General features: G+C 47.0%; 1 protein-coding gene across 2 annotated transcripts in view; it reads right to left on the bottom strand.

The window, feature by feature from the left end:
- Positions 1-4,958: 4,958 nt before the first annotated feature.
- ATRN (attractin) overlaps positions 4,959-27,715 on the bottom strand; it is a 151,928-nt gene continuing 129,171 nt past the window's right edge. Inside the window, exons 27-30 of one of the 2 annotated variants that reach the window (XM_032684986.1) lie at positions 23,707-23,810; positions 10,897-11,011; positions 8,352-9,920; positions 4,959-8,283 (exon numbers count right to left, since the gene is read on the bottom strand). In XM_032684986.1, coding sequence (XP_032540877.1) covers positions 23,709-23,810 — 102 coding nt within the window. In that variant the 3' untranslated portion in view covers positions 4,959-8,283; positions 8,352-9,920; positions 10,897-11,011; positions 23,707-23,708. Of the gene's footprint in view, positions 9,921-10,896; positions 11,012-23,706; positions 23,811-27,715 lie in introns of both variants that reach the window. The other variant, XM_032684985.1, reaches the window with a different exon arrangement.

The following is a 27,715-nucleotide window of genomic DNA, read 5'->3' on the forward strand; positions in this document are numbered from 1 at the left end:
TGCCCACTGCCCTGAGGAGCCTGGGCAGTGCCCAACCAGCCTCGGGGGGAAGAACCTTTTCCTGAGATCCAACCTGACCCTGCCCTGGCACAGCTCCAGCCCTTCCCTGGGTCCTTGTGCTGCCTGTGGGGGTGAAGACTGCAAAGATTTGGGAGCAATTTGGGGAATATTTGTCTCCAAGCTGGTGCCACCAGGAGGAGGGAGGCACTGCAAGATCTAACAGGGATGGGAGTAATTGCACCAGCAATTAAAGGCATGTGGAGCCACTAATGAGGAGATGCCACCACAAGACCCAGTGGGTGGAAATAACTGGGAGCCACTGGTGCTGCTGCACCCCCCCAGCGGGCACAGGAGGTGGGAGATGGAGGAGGAGGAGGGAGATGGAGGAGGAGGGTGATGGTTCATGCCAGAAAGGGAGACTTCAGTTCATGCCATGAACATCTGGGAGCTATTTTTGGCAAATTTAAAAAAAAAAAAAAAAGAAAGAAATCGCAGGAAAATCGATCAGAGGCAAATGGAATGTTTTCCTGCCAATTTTTTTGGGTGATGGGGGGGAAATCTCTAGAAAAGAAATGTAGATAAAATTTGTATAAAAACAGTGAGTGAAATTCAAGGCAGTTCCCAAACACAAAGGGAGTTGAAGGTTGGACACAAATGTTGTCGTTTTTCCTCCCCAAAGTCGTGTTTTCCTCCCCAAAACCACATTTACCTCCATGCAGGGGCGAAGCAGCTGAAGGGGAGCAAAGCCTGGGGGGGTCAGGGATGGATGGGATTCTCCTCAGGGCCCTTTACTTCCCCACAGTGCCTGGGCTGAGCCAAAGAAAAATTCCTGAGACAGGAATTCCAGCCTGTTGAACCTGAACTGGGCTGTGAAAGCGCTGCAGGTCTGAGGTGTTTTCCCCGGATCTTGGAGGTGACCCTTGACCAAAATCAGCTCCCAAAAAGCTGGTGGGGACAGTCCAGGAGCAGTTGGTGGGGGCTGGCAGGAGCTGCTGAGCTTCAGGGGGGACCTGGCTTGAGGGAGACCTCGGGAACTCCCTGATGGGACTCCCATGGATTCCCCTGCTCCTCGATCCTGGTGGGATCAATGTGGGGCTGGTTGGAGCACCCCTGCTCTGGGATGCTTCAGGAAAGCCTAGAAACCACCTTAAATTTAGGGTGGAGAGATTTTGGAGCCGGAGAACCACAAAACCACAAACAGCTGGAAGAAGCTTTGCCTGACCCCCACTTGTATCCCACCTCCAGGCCTGGGCCTGGTTTTGGGGGACACGACAAAACTGATCCTCACTCCCTCCTCCAACCACAGACATCAAACTGTGAGGCAAGAGCAGGGGGAGTGATTTTCCCACATTCCCAGAGAAAAGGTCCTACGACTCCTGTAGCCCCCAGGAGAGGTTGAATGGGGCTTGGAGCAACCTGGGATAGTGGAAGGTGTCCCTGGATGGGCTTTGAAGTCCCTTCCAACCCAAACCATTCCATGATTCCACGACAGAGCAGGGCATGGGGCAGCACTAGGAGTTTGGAGGACAGGCCTGGAGATGGGATCTGAGGGAGATCCAGGATTCCCATCGTGCTGTGAGCGCAGACACAGCACAAGTGAAATCCTGCAGCTGGTGTTGAACTGCTGAGAGGGGACGTTTGAACCAGAAACAACAATTTCCCACCCGTTAATCTCCGTGAAAACGGTGCTGAAGTGCTGACAGGGTTGGAGGAATCTCACCACGGTCAATAAAACATCGGATTTCTGCAGGAACAGCAGATCTTTGCCGAAGGGAAGCGCTGCAGAATTGGCTCTGAAAATGTTTATGGTGCTTTGTGTTTGGGTTTTGGTTTTTTTCCTGAGGGGGAGTGGAAACGATTTCTGGTGGGAGCAGGGATCCCAGGGAATGTGTCAGTGGGAATCCTGGCAGTCAGGCTGTTGGAGGCACGTTGTGGCTGCAGACTGGGAAGCAGAGCTGGAAAAACTGATGGTGGGATGGGGTGGGGAAACAGGGACACCGGAGTTACCTCCGTGTTCTGCTTTAATTCCCGAGCATGACGATGCCTCCTGATCAGCTGCCACAATCTCCACACTTCCAAATCAAACCCAGGGCTCACTGTGAGGACCAGCAGAGGTTAAATCCCACCTTCACCACCAGAAACAGCCCGTTCCTGCAGGCTCTGAGCTCATGGAATTGCAGCAGCAATTCCTCAGCAGCAGCAGAGGAATAAAGAGGAGCAAGTTGTTGCCCTGCCTTATAGAGCCTGAGTGGCCCAGCAGGTGTTTTTTTGGCTAAATTCCCTGCAGATGTGGCTTCTGGGACATTCCCAAGGTCTGAGGAAGAACCAGGAACACAGGGAAGTGAAGGGTGAAGGAAGGGTCTGATCCTGCAGCTGATCATGGAATCATGGAACAGTTTGGGTTGGAAGGGACATTAAAGATCAAACAGTTCCACCCTCTGCCATGGGCAGGGACACTCTTCCACTAGCCCAGGTTGCTCCAACCTGGCCTTGGACACTTCCAGGGATCCAGGGGCAGCCACAGCTTCTCTGCCCAACCTGGACCAGGACCTCCCCACCCTCACAGCCAGGAATTCCTTCCCAATATCCCACCTAGCCACCCCCTTTGGTAATGGGAAGCCATTCCTCCATGTTCTGTCCCTCCATCCCTTGAAAAAAATCCCATTTCAGTGTGACTTGAACCATCAGATCTCCCTCTTTGAGATTTTTACCTCCCCTAGGACATCCCCAGTGCAGATCCCTCATCCCGAGTTTGTCATCCCTGAGTCTCTGGAGTCACTGAGGAGAAAAAATCCCTCCAGGACAGCCCAGGCCTCACCTCAGAGCTGCCACAGGGTGCTGATGGTGTCCCAAAATCACGTGGCTGAGGGTGTTGGGTCTGTCTGTGTTGCAGATCCAGCCTGGGGAGGTGCTGCTGCTCCCAGTCATCCCTACAAAGGGGAACTATGGGAGCTCATCCCACCTCCAGAGATGGGGACACCTGTGTCCCAGAAAACCCCTCAGCAGGTGCCATCAGGCCTCTCATTAGATCTCCCCCCACCTAGTTCATCTTGTGCCTTTGAGAACATCTCAGGGTTTCTCTTTTGTCCCTCCAGCCCCTGCTTTGCTGCTGCTTGATTAGTTCAGAAACCAAAAACCCCCGGGGGAAACAGGAGAACCTCTGCAAATTCCTTTTGGAATTTTTGAATTCGGAATTTGGCAATGCCTCAGCTGTGGAATTCTGCCTCGTTTGTACTCCTCTGTTTCCTCCCTTCTTCCCAATAATTGGGGGAAAATGGAAATGTTGGTGCTTTCACTGGATCGACAGATGAATTTCCCACCATCCAGGGAGTGGAACCATCCCGGAGCTCCCCCAGTTTTGGTTGGGTTGGAGAAACACCTCCCATCCTCCAGTCCAGCCTTTCTGGGGGAGGTCAAGGGGTTGGGTTTTCATGAGATTTGAAGCTGCCTCCGTTCCTCCTGTAGGAGGCTGGTATTTAAAGGTTTCTGGGGAGAAAAGCTGGATGGCAAATCCCTCTCTGGCTCCTTACCCAGAAGTGTTCATTAATGACAGGAGGTGGGAAAGAGCATCACCCTGGGTGTGCACAGAGCCCTGGAAAACCTCCACACTCTCCTCCCTTCTTTTTCATTTCTTTCTTGCCTTTCCTTTTTCCTTTCCTTCTGCCCTTCCTTTTTCCTTTCCTTTTTTCTTTCCTTTTTCCTTTCCTTTTATTCTTCCTTTTTCCATTTCCCTATTCCTTTCTTCTTCTCTTTCCTTCTTCTCTTTCCTTCTTCCCTTTCCTTCTTCCTTTATTTTTTCCTTTCCTTTCTATTTTCCTTCTTTCTTTTCTTCTTCCCTTTCCGTTTTCCTTTCCTTCTTCCCTTTCCTTCTTTTGTTTCCTTCTTCCCTAATTTTTCCTTTCCTTTTTCTCCTTCCCTTTCTCCTTTCCTTCTCCTGTCCTTTCTTTTCTCCTTTCCTTCCCTTTTCCTTTTTCCTTCCCTTCCCTTTCCTTTCCTACCTCTTTTCTTTGCTCCAACACAAACCAGAGCAGGGATGAAACATCCCCCATCCCTGTATTTTCTCCTGCTGTCCGAAATGAGCTGAGGGAGGGAATTGTTGGCCCTGGCACAGGGATTCAAATGAAGTTTAGTGGAAAAATTGTGTTCATGTAGTTCATGTCATATATATATATATATATATATATATATATATATATTTTATAAATATATATATTGAAATGGAAACTGTTCAATAACTGTCTCTACCTTTAAAATCTACAGATTGAACTATTTTAATTATCTAAAGTGATGGGAGACACGTCCTCCTTCCTCCTCCCAAATTCCGTGGATGTGGCAGGAACCCCTTGAGATCCACACTGGAAGAAACTCACCCTCACCCCACCCAGGAACCTTTAAATAAACACCTGGAATTATTTCCCCCCCCCCCCAATTTAACAAAACCAATTTTAAAAAAAAGGAACAAAAAAAAAAAATTAACCAGATCATCTACTTTTTATTTCAGAGGAAAGATTTTGCATTATTTACTTTTATTTATATACAGGTACTTCACATTTGTATTTAAAATGCACAGACCTCCCAAGATTTTCCTCGTTCCGGCTTTTAAATTAGCTGTTATTTTACAATACAAAAAAATTATACCAAAAAACTGCAGTCCTAAATGTGTGTATGTATAACACCCACGACCCCAGCAATGAAATAGTTTACAATACTTGCTCCTATTTACATATGAATGCAAGAAATGCTAAATTATACATATTAACAAACTAAGCCCGAGTGTGAACACAGAGAAGAATTGTAAATAATTACAGGACAAAGAGGGGGAAAAAAAAAAAAAAAAAGAAAATCCAGAATGCAATTAATTCGAGGATCTGAAAGAACATTTATTGTGCACAAATTTCGGAGTAATATAAAACTCTATTTTTATTTTCTCTTTTTTTTTCTTTTTAATTTTTTTGTAAAAAAAAATGGACTGACGTATGTTAACGCTCCTCCACAACTGTGATTTTTTTATTTATTTGTTGTTTTTTTTTTTTTTTTCCTTCTTTCTCCTTGATGAGGTTTGTGGAATCGGTGACAAACAGAGGGAGGGAACGGCCAAGGAATTGTAGTTACCTGGAAGACGCACACACAACCGGCCCGGGGGTGGTGTCGGAACAAAGGGAATAAACTCAATAAAACCTGCCCTGATGCAGCAAAAAAACCAGCATATACACAAATTGTTGTAGTCCTGGCGTGGCAAACCCAGCTCGTTTCAGCAGCTCCCGATGGGAAAAGCGGGAATTCAACCAAAAATTGCCAAGAACGCGCCCAAGAATAAGACAGAGAGACCCCCCTCCTTCCTCCTCCCAAGGATCTTCCCAATAAACCCCCCCACAATTCCCTCTCCCACCTGCTCCTGCAGCTCAGCCCTCCCCTTCCCTGTGGCATTCCCGAATGGATAAAATGGGAGAAGCAGAGGCATCCACTGCTGGCTGGGAGCGGATGAGGTTGGGAATCGCTCCGGGAATGCAGAGTCCACTCTTTGCTCCCTCACCAGCGAGGCCCTGTTTCCAGGGAAAAGACTCCTGGGATGCAGCTGATGCCCTAACTCAGGGGCTTGTGGGAAAGGCAAAGCAGCTGGAAAACACCCGGATGGAGAGTCGGCCTCGGCTCTGCGGCTTTGGAATTCCGGCAGGTCGTGGGAAAAGCCTAAATTCGGTTTCAGCCTCAAAATTCAGCTTATTTAGGGTGGGACAAGCTGAGTTTCCATTGAAACCATTCCCTGCACCTTGGGAACATTTACCACGGAGAAACGATGTTTCTGAGCAATATTTGGGACATAAACTATCCCTAAGGAAGCAGCCAAAGGAGCTGCCACGTGTTAATGGCACCGTCCCACTGAATTTTGGGACACTCCACGCCATGATTTCTGTTAAACAGCTTTATTTTGGCAACTTCAACCCAGCACTTTTGAAGCCCAGGGAGAGCAACAACAACTCCAAAGTTGTGTCTCACAAACCTTCTTGCACCCAAAACATCCACCCAGAGCGTGGCAGGGTCAGGCTGTGACAGCCCAGAAAAAATTCCAGACTAAAAACCATGGAAAACAGGGAATTAAAAAGAAAAACAAGTGTGGTTTTTTGTTATTTGGAGATCCAGTAGAATAAAGGGGCTAAAACACTTCTCAGCTTTTATTATTCTTTTTTTTTTTTTTTGTTAAAAAGGCTCCTCTCAAAGAATTGAAAAGTTCTGAGGGTCGAGACATCAAATGCTGAATTTCAGCTGGTTCTAAACACCTGAAAACAGTGATTTTGGATGGAATACAGTGATTTTTGGATGGAAATCACTGCCACAATCTTAATAACAGAGGCTTCAACTGCTGCCTTAATCCTCCACGTGGTGATTGAATTTAAGGACATTTATTCCTTGTCTCCCAAGTGTTGGATTTTCCCTCATTTTTCAATGGGAAAAGCTGTTCTTTCCCTTGGTTTCTACACTGAAGAGAAATGCATTTGAACACGGAAAATCAAGTTATTTCTCCCTGCTTGGCAAGATACCACGACATAATCTGATGTTTCAAGCTCTGAAAAGTCACCTAATGCTGATCAGCTGAAGACAAAACTCAGACAACACTTAAAAAGCATCAAAAATACATTCAATAGGGTTTTTTTCTGGTTTATGCACATTTTAAATCTCTCCACCTCCTGCAAGTTGCTGGAGATTTTATGTCCAAGTGCAAAATCCGGGTGTTGTTTGTCATTTATTTACAGATTCTCCCAGGAAATCAGGTTGTTCTTTCCCCTCCCCACTTCACTTCCAAAGGAAATATTCCCATAAATCCTTCACTGTTGATATTGGCCTGGTGATAAACCACCAGAAATTCCCATTCCTTCCCACTTTTTTCCCTGTTTTACCTTCAAGTTGGGATGAAACTGCAGCAGAGCTCTTGTATGAGTTCTCTTGTCCCTCATCGGTTTGGAGATCAGATGCAGAGCAGAGCTACATCCTAAAGGAGCTTTTATTTATATAAATAACCCTGTTATTTATATCACTAACTCTTGTCCCTCTACTGACTTTTTTTTTTTTTTTTGTTCTGCTCAACCTCAAAACTTTGATCATTTTTGCTCTTTTTTTCCCAAAATCTTGACACCTCGTTTCGTGGCTTTGGAGACCTGACAATCCATCTCTCCAGGGGTGGGAAAGCTCCCCCCTAAAATCAATATTTATGTCTTTTTATGAATGTAAAAAAAAATCTATCACCCCTCCAGGGCCTCCAGTTCTGGGAGCTATTTCTGCTCAGGAAAATCTCAGCAAGAACTTTAAGCCCCTCCTTAAGCTCTGTCCTGACTAAGGAGACTCGAGCCCAAGGGTTTTCTCCACATGAGGTGGCAGTTTTCCTCCCAAAAAAAAAGGGTTGGAAGAGCAAGAAGAAGACGTTTCCAAACATGAGGATGAGCATCGTGGCTGAAAACATGGAATAACAGGGGAGGGATTTTAGTCCAGTCTTATTTCTCCAGTTCAGGTCAGTCCTTATCACAGAGCAAGTTAGGAAGGAGATGAATCTGTCTGAGGTAATCTGTGCATCAGGTAAAACTTGAAACTACCTAAATCCCTTCATCCTAAAACACAAAACTCACCCCTTTTCCGCCCAGAATTCCTTCTTCCCAGAGGGCATTTAAACTTCTGGTTTAGAAACAGATGCATTTATATATATTTATATATATAAAATGCACTTTTTTTCCCTAATGTTTTTCTCCAGTCCCAACACCCTTTTGCAGTCCCACTGCACTTGTTAAATGACACATTAATTCGGAATTATCACCCACCAGGGTCCCCAGACCACCAACCAGGCTGTTCCCATCACCTCTGCCAGCAACTCCACATCTTTGCTGTGATGCTGCCACGCTCTGAAAAGCCTCTTCAAAATACATGGCTAGAAAAAAAAAAAGGAAACCAGCCCAAAAAACGAGTGGTTGATGTGACTGATCACCAAAATGTGCATTAAAAAAAAGATGCAGTGGTCTGGGTTTCAGTTTGGAAAGTGCCACCTGACCAGAAGACCTAAGAGCAATTCCCAGCTGTTTAATAAATATTAGATGTTCTCCACACAATCCAGTGACTGGACCCCAAAATTACTGTGACTGAGCCATAATTACACAAGTTTGGCACCTTCACTAAGACCTTCCCACCAGCTCCAAAACACCACCACGTCCTGAGGCCCTGGCTGTGCCACATTCCAGACTCCAAGGAAACACTGGGCACCACCACCACGCACAGGCAGAAGGGTTAAGCCCAACCTTGAGCCTCAAAACACAACCTCAACTCATCAAGCCCAGCCTTGAGCCTTCAAACACAACCCCAACTCATCAAACCCAGCCTTGAGCCTCCAAACACAACCCTGACTCACCAGAGCGGTTCAGGTGGTTTGATGCCCCCCCAAAAAAGCCAAACCTTCTCTCTGCTGTTTGCAAAACCCTTTCCCCAACCAGCCACTTCTTCGACACCCACCAGGGCTCAAACACCAGCAGGTCTCAAACCTGTGGCCAAACCAAGCTGCTCTGCCTGGTTTTTGTTTAAAGTTCTTTTCTTTTTAATTCATCCTTGAGCACTCTGGGACGTGGAGTGTTGGTTTTTACACCCTGCAGGAGGTGGAGCAAACCCTGTAACCACCGAGGAGCGACGGCTCCCGGCTCAGCTCTCATCCAAGGCGGGAGAAGGGAAAAGGGAGGAGGAAGAGGAAAGGGGCCAAAATCAGGAGGAAATCTGATGGACCTGACCTGGAACACAAACTGCTGCTGGGAAAACGCTGGTGGAACCAGGAGTTTGCTCGTGAGACGCCGGAACTCTACTCGCCCTCCAGGTATTTCCACCTGGGTGAGCGGCTGGTCAGCCAGGAAAATGCCATTTTCCTGGGATAGAGAACACAGATTGCCTCGGGCGACTCTGGATGTGAGCGTACAGATATTTCAAGGGAATTTAATGGTGTTCAAAAGCATGTGGAGCAGTCTCCTCACTCCCTAGATCTGTTCAAGTCTAGGCACTTGTGTGTGGTGGACTCCAAGCAGGTTAAGACCGTGTAAACACCGAGTCCTTCCAAAGCAACATCCGACTTTTTCCAGTTATTTCACGCGGCTCTGAGCGACATCAACCTTCAAACCATCCCAGCTTTTGCATTCCTGGACCGTGATGACTTAAAAAAACCCAAAAAACAAACAAACAAACCAACAAAAGGCTGCGTCTGGAAGAGAGTTCCGCTGAAAACAAGTAATGAAGGGAGGAATTAAACACTAAATGAAAACAAAGGATGAGGAGATGCTTTGAAGATTAATAGTAGTGTTTATGTGTTGAGAGCTGACACCTGTAAACACTGGATCTTTTTTTTTTTTTCCTCTTTTGTACAGTTTGATAAATACATGAACTACAAAGCACTTTCCATGTAGAAACCTGAGTGTCATTCATATTGGACTACTGTTCTATTTACACCCAGCAGGGACTGGCGGCACCAACCCCCTGCAATAAAATTATTTTACTTAGAACTCGAAGGAAAACAAAAAAAAAAAGGAGCAACCTGAAGCCACGTTGTCAGTAAAACTTAAGTGGAGCAGTTGTCAAATAAAGCCAACTAGAGCACGGAGATGAGAGAGAAAAAAGTCGGGATCAAGGAAGGTGTGGTTTCGTTTTTGTTTTGTTTTGTTTTTTTTTCCGAGTGCTTCGAGTCTCTTGGGACACAACTTGGAAATCTTCCTCCTCCTCCTCCTCCTCAGTATTCCTTTTCCATTTTGTTTAAAACCCTAGAGAGTTTGTGATGTCCATGCATCAAATACAGGTTCCTGGCTGTGCAGGGGGCTGCTGTTTCCGATTTCGGACGGCGCCCGATTTCTCTTTGTAGGCAATTGGCATCTGTTGTGAAATGTCCACCAGAGCACTGGCCACGGCGAGACCTGGGGACAGCAGAGCAAAGAGTCAGGGAACAAAACAGTCACAGCAGCAAATCCCACAGCCATGGCTGAGGAAAAGCCTGCAGGCCACAAAACACGTGGAATTTTCTGAGCAGAGCTGAAGAGCGTTTGGGCTGAAGAGATTAAACTCCAGCCAACGTTCTGGAATGAGCTGAAATGGGGAGCAAGTTGAGCAGGAAAAGCTGCAGGAAGTGTGGGGATTAATGGGTGTGAGACTCTTAATGTTGAAGGATGAACCCTTAGTATTGAAGGCGTTTCTGCATCAGTAGATGGGCGACAATAAACCTGAAGGAACGTGGGCGTGGAGGTTTCACTGCACTTCCTGGGGATCCATCATCTCTGCAACCTCCTCAGGGCAAGGCAGGGAATCATGGAGTGGCTTGGGTTGGAAGGGACCTCAAAGACCATCCAGTTCCAATCCCTGTCATGGGCAGGGACACCTTCCACTAGCCCAGGTCATTCCAAGCCTTTTCCAGCCTGGCCTTGGACACTTCCAGGGATGGTGCTTTGAGCAATGTTGTCTAGTGGAAGGTGTCCCTGCTCATGGCTGGGGGGGTGGAACAAGACGAGCTTTAAGGTCCCTTCCAACCCAAACCATCCCATGACTCTATGACTTGATGTCTCCCTAAAAATGGGGCTGGGAATGAAGTGGAACAGGCCGGTGACAAGTTACTTTCCGTAAGGAACTACTGCTAAGCTGTCTGTACCAGACGGCCCTTTTCCCCCAGGCATTAATTGAAGCATAATCGAAATATCAAACATTCATCCACCACCTGACCCAAGGAATTGCCTCAAAGCTCAGCTCAGAAGCCACCAGGGCCCAACCCAGGGAGCCTAAAACACCCTGAGCTGGGGTGCGGGAACAGCAGCTCTGTGGGATCAGGAAAGGTGAATCTGTAAGGCTGGGGAAGGAGTATGGAGTCAATACCAAGCCATGAGAGACAAGGATAACCCTCACCTGACTGTCCTGGTGGTGGAATTCCCCCAAGTCCTCGAGGCAACCTCACGAAGACGGAGAGAACGGCCGCTTTGTTCCCAAAGCAGGGTTCCAGCGCGATGGGCTTTGGTACCGTCTGCGGGGGGGGGAAGGGGACAAAACAACTGTCACACAGCCTGTTCCACCCTCCCTCCTCTCCCAGCCTTGGCCTGCCCAGCTCCTGCAAGCTCCAGGGCATGAACCACGTCGCTGTGCCTGGCAGGTTTCCAGCACAGAGCCAGCAAAGCTAAAACCGGTGTCAGCAACAATCAAACCCGAGCCCTTGCAAAGGAACGCCGGCACTTCATAAAAATCAGGCTGTTACAGAGCCAAGCACTACACAGGGCTGGTATTTCTCCCTGAATTCAACCACAGAGGAGCAGCTCATGTTAAACAACAGGGTTGGGTTTACTTTTCCTTCGAACCCACCGGCAGAGCACCCACAGCACCCACAGTCTGACCACGGGGACCGGGTTCAACTTCTCTTTCCAGAGTTTAACTCCAGGTTTCACCCCCACAACACTCTGTGCATGAACACAGCGAAGAACGTTCCCCCAAGAACAAAAAGAAGCGTCCAAGGCCAGGCTGGACGGGACCCTGAGCAACCTGGGAGAGTGGAAGGTGTTGGAACTGGGTGGTCATTAAGGTCCCTTCCACCCCAAACCAACCCACTACTCCGCGATGTGATTCCCCCAAAACATTCTCTCTTTCTCAGTTGTTTGCTTTGCGTTCCCCCAATTTTGTCTTTTCTTTCTGTTCTTTCTGGAGAGGTCATGTTCATTCTCCAGTGGCCTTCTAGACCCCTCTGGACTGTGTTCTCAGCCTCCTGGTTGCTCTGAGAGCTGGAAGAGCTTTAGGAATTCCATGGGATTGTACTGTCCTTTTTGAAACCGAAAAGCAGAGGGCTCAGCAGAGCAGAGGATCCCATGATCCCGGCTCTGGATCCAGTTCCAGTGGCCTAAGATGGAGGACTCTTTAACATGCTTTACTGGAGCCTCTTTACTTAGAATAAGAGTATTTTACACTTATATTGCAAATATGGTCATGAAATAAAGTTTTCAGGTAAAGCGTGAATTGGTAACTCCAACAGAGCTGTACAGGGACTGTGGATAAGGGATGGAGGGACAGGACACAGGGAATGGCTTCCCAGTGCCAGGATTAGAGGGGATATTGGGAAGGAATTGTTGGCTGGGAGGGTGGGGAGGCCCTGGTCCAGGTTGGGCAGAGAAGCTGTGGCTGCCCCTGGATTCCTGGAAGTGTCCAAGGCCAGGTTGGAGCAACCTGAGCTAGTGGAAGGTGTCCCTGCCCATGGCAGGGGGTTGGAACTGGGTGATTTTAAGGTCCCTTCCAACCCAAAGGAGGTCCTTTCTCCAAAAAGAGGAGGTTGCAAGAGTACATAATGAGCACACGTACAAAAGAGTGAGTTCTTTTGTTCCACAACAGCAAAAACAAAGCTGAGAAACATTATTTTACATGACACACTCGGTGCTTTCTGCTTTCTTGTTCAGTATGGACAAGTTCTACCCTGGTATTAATGAAATAATTATTGCTTTTTCCATCAGGCATCAAACTGCAGCGCCGCACTCGAACGTTCAACAGAAACTCAATACAGCACAAGGCACTGAAAGAGCCTGAACAGGAGTCAAACAACGCCGTTAAATTACTGCTGCTCAATAAAAAAGACAAAGGGAGACGACAGCCAGCAAAATGAAACTTAAAACTATTTCCATATCTCCCGTTCCCTGCGATGATTGCGGCGGGATTCTGCTGCTCTGTGCAAGGCAGATAAACTCGTGTTCCACGGGGCTGGAGGATGGCAGCTGCTGTTTCTGCCCGGGCTGTGGCAGCAGATTTCTTCACCTCCCCACCCCCAGTTAAGGAACAAACTCAGGATGAAGCTTCTTCCCCCCCCCAAGCACATTCTGGTGCTGTGCCCGTAATTAGCGGAGGGAACGAAGAGAGCTCGGAGAAGGAACGGCAGGGATGCAGCCCAGGGGTGTTGGGGAGCAAGAACAGAGCACAAAGTGGATTTTGTGCTGGGCAGAGTCAAGGATCTCACTGTTGATAAAAGAGATCTGCTGAATTCCAGAGGCTGGAGGGTCCTGCTTGGGGCTCTCACCTCACCCTCGGTGCTGAGCAGGGTGGGAAGCAAAGACCAGGCAGGGAAGTGATGGGGGGAAGAGAAGGATGAAGGAGCAAGTGAAAAAGAAGAGACTGTCCTTTCTAATGCTTTTTAATGCGTTTGGGTTTGACTCCTAATGGATTAATGGCCACGGAGATGCTGCCAGGGCTGGAGCCCCTCTGCTCTGGAGCCAGGCTGGGAGAGCTGGGGGGGTTCCCCTGGAGAAGAGAAGGCTCCAGGGAGAGCTGAGAGCCCCTTGCAGGGCCTGAAGGGGCTCCAGGAGAGCTGGAGAGGGACTGGGGACAAGGCATGGAGGGACAGGACACAGGGAATGGCTTCCCGCTGCCAGAGGGCAGGGATAGGTGGGATATTGGGAAGGAATTCCTGGCTGGGAGGGTGGTGAGGCCCTGGCCCAAGTTGCTCAGAGAAGCTGTGGCTGCCCCTGGATCCCTGGAAGTGTCCAAGGCCAGGCTGGAGCAACAAAGTGGAAGACTGGAATGAGAAGACCTTTGAAGTCCCTTCCAACCCCTGAGGATGCTCAGCATCACACTCATCATCCACCTGCCAACTCACAGAAACAGGAGGCTGGAAAATCCATTCCACAGTCACCAAATCCAGCCCTTCACTAATGGAGGCACATAAAAGGCCAATCCTCAGCTTTAAAAGCAGTTACACTTTCAGCCTGTGCTCCCACCTCTGGGAGACCTTTCCAGAGGCTCCCTGCTCCTGGATCTCAAGGCTCTGCCACCAGAACCTTTCTTTTAACCTCCAATCCTCAATTTATTCATCCCTCTGACATTTCTCTGTGCCTTAACCCTCTCCCTGGCCTTTCCCCACCTGTACATCTCAGCCTTCTTCTGGTTCAGCTGACTGAGCAACACCCTGAATTCCTTCTCTGAACACAAGCACTGCCTCCTCCACTAGCCCAGGTTGCTCCAAGCCCCGTCCAACCTGGCCTTGGACACTTCCAGGGATCCAGGGGTAGCCACAGCTTCTCTGCCCAACCTGGGACAGGGCCTCCCCACCCTCCCAGCCAGGAATTCCTTCCCAATATCCCACCTATCCCTGCTCTCTGGCAGTGGGAAGCCATTCCCTGTGTCCTGTCCTTCCATCCCTTGTAAATAGTCTCTCTCCCTCTTTCTTGATGGCTCCTTCAGGTCCTGGAAAGCCACAATTAGGTCACCTGGGAGCCTTTTCCTTTCCAGGCTGAACATTCCCCAAAAAAGCTGAGGGTTAGTAAAAAAAATTGTTAATATTTTTGCACGGGGAATTTTATTTCTCTCAACCACAGCAAGGATTATGATGCACTCAAAACCTGTCAGGCAGCTGCAAACTAATTTGGAGGGAATTAAGCCCAGCATCGTTTTGCTGCAGCTGATCTCGATCTTAAAACTGAAAAGGGAGGGGGGGGAAAACCAGCCCTATTTTCCATCAAATCCAGGCTTTTCCAGAGACAACAAAGCATGACAACAAAAACCAGCCTGAAGAATCAAATCCTGTACATTTATTTTTGACAGTTCAGGTACCTGCTTTTTGAACTGTGACTCATTTGTGCATCTCATCTCCGAGCTGTGCTCGCCGGGCCGGGAGACAAAGCGCAGCCGCTGGAATGACTCTGGAATGACTCACGCAGGAGTGACGGGAATAAGGAATAGGATGCAAGGAGGAGGTCAGCTGGGAGTGAAGGGCAAGCTGTGCCCTTTGTGAGACAGAGAAGCCTGAGGACTGGGGCCTGCAGTCCTCACTCACACAGGGAGGGAATCCCACGGGGTTTCGGGGTGCTCTGGCTTGTGGATCTCACCCAGCGCTGGTCCTGCCCCTGCTGTGCTCGGATGGGACCTCTGGAGGTGCCACCATGGCACAGAGGGGCTGAGGAGAGGCTGGGTGGCTTCATCAAGTGGAATTTTGGTGGGGAGACCTCAAAAGAGCTCAGGTGTCCTTTCTTTCCCCAGCCCTGAGTGCTCTTGTCACAGAATCACGGAATATCCTGAGCTGGAGGGACCCACCAGGATCATCCAGTCCAATTCCTGGCCCTGCCCAGACACCCCAATAATCCCACCACATCCAAACCCTCCTGGAGCTCTGGCAGCCTTGGGGCTGTGCCCACTGCCCTGGGGAGCCTGGGCAGTGCCCAACCACCCTCTGGGGGAAGAACCTTTCCCTGAGATCCAACCTGAGCCCGCCCTGGCACAGCTCCAGCCGTTCCCTCTTTTTGCAGATCCAAGCTGTTCTCCTGCAAAAAGGTTTCCAGTGGAGTTGTTAAAAAGCAGAGATCAAAATGCTTGGGATTCAATCTGAGAGGTGGCTTTGAATGGCAAACTTATAAAAACTATATAAAATAGGGAGATCTCCAAACTTTTTGACACCTTTCATCAGATGCTTCAAACCTGCCCCTGCCAGCGACTTCCACCTGGAGTGTTTTGATAAAGCCACTGTTGAATTATTGAAGTGATTCCCTTTTTATTGAAGGCTTACTGGCACAATAAAGCTGACATTATTCAAATCTATGCAAATAAGGTGCATCCCTCTGACACTCAGCACAAGTGGAGCTGCTTTGAGAGGTGCCTGAACAGAGGGGTCACAGCTCTGGAGGGGACACAGAGGGGACAAAGACCACGGTCAATGACCATGGACAGACAACTGGGGAGCCACCAGCCCCCTGCCCTGAGGTTCTTCTTGTCCTCAAATATTGTGACTGCACTGGAGTGACCATTTCATGCAGTTGATCACAGATTCACAGAATGGTTTGGGTTGGAAGGGACCTTAAAGATCACCCAGTTCCACCCCCTGCCATGGGCAGGGACACCTTCCACTAGCCCAGGTAGCTCCAAGCCCCGTCCAACCTGGCCTTGGACACTTCCAGGGATCCAGGAGCAGCCACAGCTTCTCTGCCCAACCTGCACCAGGGCCTCACTGCTCTCACAGACAGGAATTCCTTCCCAATATCCCATCTATCCCTGCCCTCTGGCAGCGGGAAGCCATTCCCCCTGTGTGCTGTCCCTCCATGCCTTGTCCCCAGTCCCTCTCCAGCTCTCCTGGAGCCCATTCAGGCCCTGTAAGGGGCTCTCAGCTCTCCCTGGAGCCTTCTCTTCTCCAGGGGAACCCCCCCCAGCTCTCCCAGCCTGGCTCCAGAGCACAGGGGCTCCAGCCCTGGCAGCAGCTCCGGGGCCTCCTCTGGACTCTCTCCAGCAGCTCCACGTCCTTGTGCTGTTGTTCCCAGGGCTGGAGCAGCTCAGTAGGGGGATCTCACCTGAGACAGGGGCAGAGGAGCAGAATTCCCTCCTCCTCTGCTGCCCACAAATAACCTGGACCCTTCTCCTGCAATTCCCCTTTCCCAGCTCCTCCACAGCAGCCAAACCACGATCAATGGAAACGATGGGAAAAACACCCCAAGAATTCCAAGAAATGCAAGAGCCAGGACGGTGCAAATGTCAAACAAAGAGCAACAAAGCCAGCCCGGACACAATTCCCACTCTTTCTGGGTGGAAATGGGAAGTTGATGGTATTTTTTTAAGTAGTGACACAGCCCCTTGTTCCCTGAGGCAGCAAATCTGTTCTCAGCCGTTTCTCACAAATTACTGGCCCAACCCAGTAAAAAAGCCAAATAATTCCACTAAAAAGCCAAATAATTCCAGTTGGCTTTGAATGGCAAACTTATAAAAACTATATAAAATAGGGAGATCTCCAAACTTCCGAGTTTTGATGTGTACTTAACATGCACAGAGCTCAAAACAGTTACAGACATTAAAAGCAGTAAGAGACATATTAATGGATTTAATCAATCCAGCTTCTCCAGCAGGATTTTCTACACCAATGGAATCTCCCAGGAACTTGTCTGGGCTCTTTCCAGGTGTGGAATCCACCACCAGTTTCCCTTGGGAGACAATTTCCCAGCCCAGTGCTTTCCCCAGGCGGGTGGAATTGTGTGATGCTCAACCTCAACATTTTGATTTCGCCTCATTATTTCTATTTATTTGACGAATTGGAAAGGTTAATAATGTGCCACATAAAACTAAATGGCCAGAACAATAAATACTCAGTGTCATTTCCAAAACACAGCAGCCCTTTTACTTAGGTCTTGTGATACACCACCAGCACATTGCTTTTCAAAATGTATTACCAAAAAAAAAATAACTTGGAGAGAATTATTTTTATTTTCCCTTAAAAAGAAAAACATGTTGCTGTGGTTTGATCAAATAACTCTTCCGTGGTTTTCAATTTCCAGGAAGGAAATTGAAATTAAGGGAAAAATCTTATGGTGGGGGATGAGAAGAGGAACATTACCCCAAACAGTTCAAACCTTATTATTTGATTCCACTTGTTGAGGTGATTTCACTCTGCACAAAAAAAAAAAGGGTCAAATTCCATTTGCAAGTTTTTAAATTGTGCCATTAAAAGCCGAGTGAACATTTGTAAAAACAAGTTACAAGCAATTTCCTAGGGTAAAAAAAAAAAAAATAGATTATTAAGCTTTAAAAATCATATTCTCAGGGTAATATGTGTGTCCTGCAAGATAGAGATGAATGAACTCCCAGCAATAATTCACAGAAAATGAGTTTAGATTAAAAATTTACATTTACCTTGTGCCTGTATCTACCTTGGAAGTGACACAGAGGCAAGGGGGGGGAGAGAATGAATTGAACACGACATGGATCCAAAACTGGATGTGAGGAACTAAATAAAACTCATATTCAAAGCCTCAGATGGATGTTCAGGGTCTGAAATTGAAAACAGAGATCTGAGCAGCCCGAATTTCCAGTATCTGGGAGCTCACACTGAGTTGTTCCCTCTGCATTTAACAGCTGCTTTTTATTTTTATTTTTATTTTCATTCCAGCAGCCACCAGCTCTGGGAGAAGGAAAAGGATTTTGGGGTTTCTAAGGTCAGTCACCCTGAAAGGACCAAATCTCCTGTCACAGCTTTGAGCTTTGGACACCACCACTCATCCTTCCTTCTTCTGTTCCCTGGGGGAAAGGATGGGATGGATGAGGCCATGGGTAGCAAATCTGGGCAATAAATAAATATATATGTATTTATTTTGATTGTTTTATGGGTGAAGAGGCAGGATTTTTACGGTTCTTTTCGACCACTCGGGCTGGGTTTTGTACAGAAAAAAAGTTAAAAGAAGTGGAAAAAAATCCCCAAAGACTGAAAACAGAACACACACAAAATAATTCCTTGGCATAAAGGAATGCAAAACCAGGTCCCTGATAATGCTGGGGAGAAGCTGCTGGTGTTATTAGGACTTCAGTCAGAGAGATGCTCCTCAGAGGGGGAAAAACGAGCTCAGCAAATCCCTCTCCTGTGGGAAGCTTCGTGCTCCTCCCTCTCCCTCCAGCAAATTCCTCCTTATCACCTAAAATCAGGGTCCAACCTGAGGAAATATTTTTAGCCTTCAAATCTCAAACCAGTTTAAATCACTTATCAGCCAAATGTTCCCTAGATACAGGGCAGGCTGAGCAGATATCTCTGATGGTCTCCTGACAGCTCCCTTCCAAATATTTACATCCCATATTATATCAAGGCAGTAGCAAAAGTTTCCTCTCTAATGTTTGTTTTTTCCCCCTGATTTTTCAATTTTTTTTTCTTTAAACTGGAAATAATTCACTGGGTGAAGGTTTTATGAGGTGTTTCTGTTGGTGGGATGTCACTTCTCCCTCACGTGTCCCCCCCCTTGTCACCCCGATGCTCCGGGAGGGGAGTCTGATGGGTGGAAGTGGTTTTGCTAAAGACAAGGACACAGCTACACATTGCCAGGCTTGGAATTCCTTGGTGTTAATGCTTGGAAAAGCTCCTGGAACCAGCAAACCCCAGGAATTAAAGTGCTTTTCCAAAGGCAAGTTAAGGAGCCCCGAGCCAGGTCAGGTTGAATCACTCCGGCCTTTCTGCCCTTAAAGGCTGCACAACCACCTCCAGATCAGGATTATTCCATTATTTCCCCCCTGAATTTCATCCCATTCCTCTCCAAATATTATCCTTTTGAGGATCATGACTTCCAGCTTATTTCTATTGTCCTTGAGAAACCCTGAGCTGCTCTTGTCCCCTCCAACACACCTCGAGAGGACCAGAGGAAACGGCCTCAGGTTGTGCCAGGGGAGGTTTAGACTGGGTATTACGGAAAATTCCTTCATGGAAAGGGTTGTAAAGCATTGGAATTGGCTGCCCAGGGCACTGCTGGAGTCATCATCCCTGGAAGTGCCCAAAAACCACGTGGATGTGGCACTTGGGGACGTGGTTTGATGATGAACATGCTGGTGGTGGGGGGGTTGATGGTTGGACTCGATGATCCCAAAGGTCTTTTCTGACATTAATGATTCTGTGATTCAACAGCCTGGTCAGTTCTGCTCAAAATGACTTTTCTCCCATCTCCAAAGCTGGGCCCTCAGCAAATGTGGTGGACTAAGAGCAGGTCAGTGTGAAGTGAAGGGCAAGGTGAGTCACCAACAGGGACAACAGAACCAGAAAAGCTGGAAAAACCATCAGTTCCTCGGCCTTTGGCTCTTCACTGAACTCTCCTGGCATGAAATAGCCCCAAAATCAAGTCACAGCAAAACTAAAAATGAAGGTGAAGTCACCCTGGAGCTGGAAGATGTTTCATTTTAAATCACTGCCAGCCCTGCACCTTCCCCAAACCCTCCCCAGGACTTACAACTCATCTCCCTGCTCCTTTCCTGCTGGTTGGAACTCCACTGGAATGGAAAAGGAACTGAACAAGGGGGGGAAAACACAAAGAGACTGAAAATACATGAATTAATCCGTGGAACCCCCTTCCCACTCCCAAATCCACCCAGCACTTCATCCCAGCTCCTCTGGAACAGATGGGATCTCCTGGCAGCCTCCAAACCACTCGACAGCACTTTCTCCCCTAACAAAGCAACTAATTACTGGGGGAAGAATGTTTCCCATCCATTTTCCTGCTATTTTTTAAGGAATCAGCCAGCTTGCTGTCTGAGGAAGGACTTGCAGAGAAGCAGATTCTTCCAGGAAAAACCTCTAAAAAAGATAAAATTTCCAGATTCTTCCAGGAAAAGCCTCTAAAAAAGATAAAATTTCCAGATTCCTTCAGGAAAAGCTCCTAAAACAGATAAAATTTCAAATTCTTTCAGGAAAAGCTTCTAAAAACTATAAACTTTCCAAATTCTTTCAAGGAAAGATATAAAAAAATTATACTATTTTTATTTTTTTTTTTATTTTTTACTATATTGCAATACTAAATATACTATGGAAAATCTACAAACTTTTCAGATTCTTTCAGGAAAACCTTCTAAAAACTATAAACTCTTCAAATTATTTCAAGAAAAGCTCCTAAAAATTATAAACTTCCCAGATTCTTTCAGGAAAAGCTTCTAAAATCCATAAACTTTCCAAATTCTTTCAGAAAAAGCTTCTAAAAACTATAAACTTCCCAGATTCTTTCAAGGAAAGACTATAAAAATTTATCCTATTTTTCTTTTTTTTTTTTTTTTTTTTTTTTTACTATATTACTACACTAAATATACTATGGAAAACCTATACTTTCTAGATTCTTTCAGGAAAACCTTCTAAAACCCATAAACTTTCCAGATTCCTTCAGGAAAAGCTCCTAAAAATGAGAAACTTTCCAGATTCTTTCAAGAAAAGCTTCAAAAAATCTATAAACTTTCCAAATTCTTTCAGAAAAGCTTCTAAAACCCATAAACTTTCCAAATTTTTTCAAGGAAAGACTATTAAAAAATTATACTTTTTTTTTAAACCATATTACAATACTAAATATACTATGGAAAACTATAAACTTCCCAGATTCTTTCAGGAAAAACTCCTAAAAACTATAAACTTTCCAGATTCCTTCAGGAAAAGCTTTTAAAAACCATAAACTTTCCAAATTCTTTCAAGGAAAGACAAAAAAAATTATAGTAGTTTTTATTATTTTGATTTTTATTTTTCTTTAACTATATTACAATACTAAATATACTATGGAAAACTATAAACTTTCCAGATTCTTTCAAGAAAAAGCTCCTAAAAACTATGAAATTTCCAAATTCTTCCAGGAAAAGCTCCAAAAAAAGATAAAATTTCCAGATTCTTTCAAGAAAAGCTTCTAAAACCTATAAACTTTCCAGATTCTTTCAGGAAAAACTTCTAAAAACTATGAAATTTCCAAATTCTTCCAGAAAAAGCTCCTAAAAAAGATAAAAATTCCAGATTCTTTCTGGAAAAGCTCCTAAAAGAGATAAAAATTCCAGATTCTTCCAGGAAAAGCTTCTGAAAACTATAAACTTTCCAGATTCTTTCAGGAAAACCTTCTAAAAACCCCAAGCTTTCCAGATTTTTTTTTCAGGAAAAGTTTCTAAAACCTAAAATCTCTCCAAATTCTTCCAGGAAAAGCTCCTAAAAATGGCTGCAGGGGATTACAAGACTGAGATTAATTTGATAACAAGCCCTAAAAAAAACCCAGCCTGAGCTGCAGCACCAGCAGTTGAGCCACTTGGATGAGTCCCAGACACCCAAAGATGTTCAACACTCTCAGAGAAAAAAAAAATCACAATATTCAGCACAAAGAGCTGCAGAGAAAAGCCAAGGGATTGTGGAATAACTGAGCAAATTCAGCGTGGATTTGCAATCCAGTGGGGATTTGTGGAGTGGGAAAGAACCCAAAGCTGCAGCCCCTTAATAGGAACAGTCCTGTAGGTAAATCCCTTTTTATTATTCCAAAGTACCCCGGGAAAAATACTAATTGAAAACGCAGTTCTAATCCCATCCAGCTGGAAAACATCAGCTCAGGATGGAAGTGGTTGGACACTGGGCTGCCAACTGGCTCTGGACAATGGAAAAGGGAATTAATCCCTTGCAGACAAGACTGTCCCATTTTCCACTTCTCCTTTGTCACCTTCAATTAATTCCTCATTAACCAAAGGCTTGGATTCCCACAGGGAAAGGAAACCGTTGGTGTGTTCCTGATAACACAAGTTTGGGTTTCTTGCATTAAAATGAAGACTCAAATCTGGGCACAGAGGAACTGGAGGATGGTTCCAGTCCAACAGCACGCCAGCATTTCACTCTTTTCTTGGCTAAACCAGACAAACCACAAAGAAAATACAAATTAAACCACAGTTTATCCAATTCTCCATCATCCCAGCCCTTCCCCTTCAGCTCCCTCCTGCCATGAGCTTTTTTCCCTATGCAGGTGCTCTGGACAATGGAACAGGGAATTAATCCCTTGCAGACAAGACTGTCCCAATTTCCACTTTTTCTTTGTCACCTTCCCATCAACTCCTCAGTAACCAAAGGCTTGGATTCCCACAGGGAAAGGAAACCATTGGTGTGTTCCTGATAACACAAGTTTGGGTTTCTTGCATTAAAATGAAGACTCAAATTTGGGCACAGAGGAACTGGAAGATGGTTCCAGTGCAGGAACACAGTAGCATTTCACTCTTTTCTTGGCTAAAAACAGCCAAACCACAAAGAAAATACAAATTAAACCACAGTTTTTCCAGTTCTGTGTCATCCCATCCTGCAGTTCCCTCCTGCCATGACCTTTTTTTCCCATGCAGGTGCTCTGGATAATGGAAAAGGGAATTAATCCCTTGCAGACAAGACTGTCCCATTTGCCACTTCTCCTTTGTCACCTTCCCATCAATTCCTCAGTAACCAAAGGCTTGGATTCCCCCAGGGAAAGGAAACCATCGGTGATGACACAAGTTTGGGGTTCTTGCATTAGAATGAAGACTCAATCTGGGCACAGAAGAACTGGTTCCAGGGACACCTTCCACCAGCCCAGGTTGCTCCAACCTGGCCTTGGACACTTCCAGGGATCCAGGGGCAGCCACAGCTTCTCTGCCCAACCTGGGCCAGGGCCTCCCCACCCTCACAGGGGAGAACTTTTTCCTAATATCTAATTTCAATCTTCCTTCCTTCAGCCTAATGAGGAAGACTTCCAAAAAACTTCAGCCTCAATAAAAAAAACAATCCAGCTGCCTTGGCAGGGAAGAAAAATAATCAGTGCTCTCAGGCTCTTCATTTTAAGTTTTGTACATAGATCTGTGCAAGTCAAAGCATCACCTTAAAAAGATCTTTAAATTCATTTGTTGCCTTTTTAAATACACTTTTCCTAAAACCCCAACATGTTGTGTGTGCAAGACAGTGATTTCTCCACGTTCCTATTTGCTTGCCACAAGATCTATTGGAACATGTTTTTATAATCAGAAATATTTTAACAGCACTGCAACAGACAGATTATAACCCAAAAACCAGATTATTCCAACACACAGATTATAGTCCAACACACAGATTATATTCCAACACAAGATTATATTCCAAAAACCAGATTATATTCCAACAGACATGATATATTCCTGTTTGCTTTGAGGTATCACCGAAAAAAGGTGATTTTATTCGCAGCAGCTGCAGGTACTTGCAGCCAAATGTTGCCTGGTGCAAAGGTGATTTTTTTCTCTATCAGAAAGCACAAAACTAACAAGGCAAACCCAACATCTCACAGGCTAAATCAGCACGAGTTTTATCTGAACCACCGGAAGTTTTCGGCGAAAATCCGAAGCGATAAAATCAAATTAAAACGGTACCTGTTGGCCCTCCCGGCCTTCCAGCTTCTGGAAAACGGGAGGGTTTGGGATTATTGCCTTAAACACCTGGGACAAATGGTGGAGGGACCATCCCAAAGCCCCAGCTCTCACCTTTATGCTCCCCCGATGAGATCTGGTGGCTCTTCGTTTTCTAAGGCAACGTTGATGGAGGCGAAGGGGCGACTCGCCATCTGTTGCATCTCACGCAGGAGTTGCTGGTTTAACAAAGAGAAAAACACCATCAGCACATTGTCCCCACATGAAGATGTAAAGGGCGGGGGGGGAAATGTCTCTAAAAGGAAAAAATAACCTCCCGGGGTCGTAATGGGTTTAAGATGCAGGTAATGGGAAATATTCACGTTGTAGAAGTTCTTGGGACAAGCTCGACGCGAAGTCTGAGGGAGGGAAAACGACCTGCCCGGGCCTCCATAAAGCAGATATTTACTTTTTAAGCTGCTGCTTGTCATCACCTGCCCGATTCCAGCTCCACAGGATTTGTGGGAATCATTTTAAAACTAAACAGCAGCGGTTTGTTAAGTGCTGTAGGAATGAATTTGCTATCTATTTTTTTTATGACAGCCCCAGACAAAACGCTGTCAGGCTGCTATTGAATAATCCTCTGCTTTTATTGTTTCCTTGCTGAATGCAGCAAATGTATCAAATGGCAAACATGTCCTTGTTGCAAAATGTTTTATTAAAATAACAAAAAGCCCCCCTTTTCCTGGATAAATCCCCTCGAGCCCTCACGACACAAGACATCTTTTTATTCTGCTCGGAAGCACTTTTAAGCATCACAATGCAGTTCCCCCCCCTTTTTTAACACACAGAAAATAGGCACTTTCTACACAGCTGGGCTGGGAGCAGAATTCACTTTTAGCTGAGCTGTGGACAGGTTTCTTTTTGGCTTCAGTGATTGATCTTTAATAGCAACAGCACAGCCTGGGAGGGGATGGAGAAGTCAAATTCCCTGAAGCAAAGAGGTCCGATGGGAATCGATGCCTCTGTTTAACAAGGGAAGAGGCCAACACTTTGTAGGGCATGTGAACAGCCAGCGCTCTCACCCTTAAGTGCAGAAACTGCCCAAACCACAGAGCTTTGCACATTTGCCATCACTCCTTATCCCAGCAACACCAGTTATCCTCAATTTTTAAGCTGGACTGAGGCACCACCGAACGCTCTCTGCAATTCCCACCATCACCACCCGCATTTCCCATCGATTCTGGGCAATTTGACACTCCCAAGTCCTGAACTGATCATTTCCAGCACTCAGGAAGTGCTAAAAAAACCACCACAAACTGCATCAAATATCCCCCACCCAGCACAGCAGAGGTGAAAGGAAGGTGTCGTTATCCAGCGACGTCATTTGGCCAGAACGAATCCATGGAATCATGGAATGGTTTGGGTGGGAAGGGACCTTAAAGATCATCCAGTTCCACTCCCTGCCATGGGCAGGGACACCTTCCACTAGCCAAGGTTGCTCCAAGCCCTGTCCAACCTGGCCTTGGACACTTCCAGGGATCCAGGGGCAGCCACAGCTTCTCTGCCCAACCTGGGACAGGGCCTCCCCATCCTCACAGCCAGGAATTCCTTCCCAGTATTCTAACCCTGCCTCTGGTAGTGGGAAGTCATTCCTTCTTTTCCTGTCACTTCAGGCCCTTGTAAATAATCTCTCTCCATCTTGTTGCTCCTTCAGGCACTGGAAGGCCACAGTCAGGTCACCCCAGAGCCTTTTCTTTTCCAGGCTGAACAATCCCAACTCTCCCAGCCTTTCCACCCAGTAGAGCTGCTCTATCCCTCTGATCATCTTGGTGCCTCCTCTGGACTTGCTCCAACAGGTCCACATCCTTCCTGTGCTATCAGGTAACGATAATCACATCATCATTTTCTTCAACTCAGAAACAGAATCAGGGTCAGGTTGGGAGGGCCCACAGTGGGTCATCTGGTCCCACCTCACTGCTCCAGCACACGGCACAGGATTGTGTCCACACAGTTCTGGGATATCTCCAGGAGACTCCACACCCTCTTGGACAATCTGTTCACAGTTAAAGTTCTTCCTCATGTCCAGGTGGAACTTCCTGGGCATCAGTTCCTGCCTGTTCCTCTTGTGCCATTGCTGGCCCCCCCGAGCAGAGCCTGGTCCATCCTCTGCCCCTCCCTGCGACCCTACAGACATGGGGAAGGTCCCCTCTCAGTGTCTCCTCTGGAGGCTGAACAGCCCCAGCTCCCTCAGCCTTTCCTGGTGCCAGAGCTGCTCCAGTTCCTTCATCACCCTCACAGCCCCCTCTGGACCTGCTCCAGGAGCTCCGTGTCCCTGCTGTGCTGAGGAGCCAGAGCTGGACCCAGCACTGCAGATGAGCCTCACAGGGCTGAGCAGAGGGGCAGGATCCCCTCCCTGACCTGCTGGGAATGCTCTTCCTGATGCACCCCATGATCCCAGTGGCCTCCTTGGCACAAGGACACACTCTTGGCTCAGGAACAGCTCGTTGTCCCCCAGGATCTGGTTGTTCCTCCTCAGGTACAAGCCCCTGCTTTTGCTGAATTTCAGAAGGTTCTTCTCTGCCCATCTCTCCAGCCTGTCCAGGTCCTCCTGGAGGGCCACAAAACCCTCTGAGGTATCAGCTGCTCCTCCCAGCTTTGTATCATCACCAAACCTCTGAGCAGACACCAACCCTTCATCCAAGTCACCAGATGAAGTTAAACAACAATGGGCCCAGTACTGAACCTTGGGGGACACCACCAGTGACAGGTCTCCAACTGGATCCTATGTCACTGATTATGACCCTCTGGGAAGCTTTCATGGTCTTTTCTTTGCCAAGACAACGATTCTGTTGGGATTTTTATTTAATGCAGAAAACTAGAGGGTTCTCTGTAATTTGGGGTTCAAATGATGAGCTCAGTGCAGCACAGGCTGGGGGGCAGGTAACCTTCACTAGCTCTCAGCTTAATTAAAAGAAAATATAAAATTTCACTGCATGTGATAAAGTTTTCCCTTAATTTTTGAAAGAAAAACAAGCAAGGAGGGGGGGGGGGAAAAAAGGGCATTTTGAGCAGATTGTAGATACTGTCACGAAGCGAAAAATCTCGAGGAAGGCTCCTGCAACGAAGGATTTGTAGGCAAACTTTGTGTGGAGCTCACACTTTGGGGAAGAGGACACGAGGAGTTTGGGGATATTTAAAGCAAACCAGCAGATTGCAGACGAAAGCAAAGTGTGAAACAGATTGTTGGGTTGCTGGTGCTGTAATTGTCCCCTTCAGCGATCGCAGAGCGCTTCGTCTAATGGCTCTAAAATCAACCAACAAGCTGTGCTGATGGAGGTGTCCAGGAGACTGATGGACTAAAAAGCTCTCAGTTCTTCAGAGGAAGTTGTTTTACTCAAGAAAATGTGCAATTTGGCAACATGGATCGGAGTGAAGTCAATGGCAGCGGCGAGGGTGTGGAATTATGGGGTGGTTTGGGTTGGAAGGGACCAACCCAGTGAGATGGTTTGGGCAGAACTAATTCATGGAATCATAGGATGGTTTGGGTTGGAAGGGAATTTAAAGATCACCTAGTCCACCCCCTGCCATGGGCAGGGACACCTTCCACTAGACCAGGTTGCTGCAAGCCCTGTCCAACCTGGCCTTGGACACTTCCAGGGATCCAGGGGCAGCCAACCTGGGACAGGCTTCACACCCTCACAGCCAACAATTCCTTCCCAATATCCCATCTACCCTGCCCTCTGGCACTGGGAAGCCATTCCCTGTGTCTGTCCCTCCATGCCTTGTCCCAGTCCCTCTCCAGCTCTCCTGGAGCCCCTTAGGCCCGCAGGGGCTCTCAGCTCTCCCTGGAGCCTTCTCTTCTCCAGGGGAACCCCCCAGCTCTCCCAGCCTGGCTCCAGAGCACAGGGGCTCCAGCCCTGGCAGCAGCTCGGGGCCTCCTCTGGACTCTCTGCAGCAGCTCCACGTCCTTGTGCTGTTGTTCCCAGGGCTGGAGGCAGCTCTGCGGGGGTCTCACCTGAGCACAACAGGGAAAACCAACGGTCCAAACTGCAACCCAAGCAGCAAATGCCTGAGGGAACATCCTTTCCCTAAGCCCAGCTTGTGGTGTAGCACCACTCAGGACACAAAGTTCCCCCTAAAA

This window comes from Chiroxiphia lanceolata, chromosome 4, assembly GCF_009829145.1.
Source record: "Chiroxiphia lanceolata isolate bChiLan1 chromosome 4, bChiLan1.pri, whole genome shotgun sequence".
Lineage (NCBI taxonomy): Eukaryota > Metazoa > Chordata > Aves > Passeriformes > Pipridae > Chiroxiphia > Chiroxiphia lanceolata.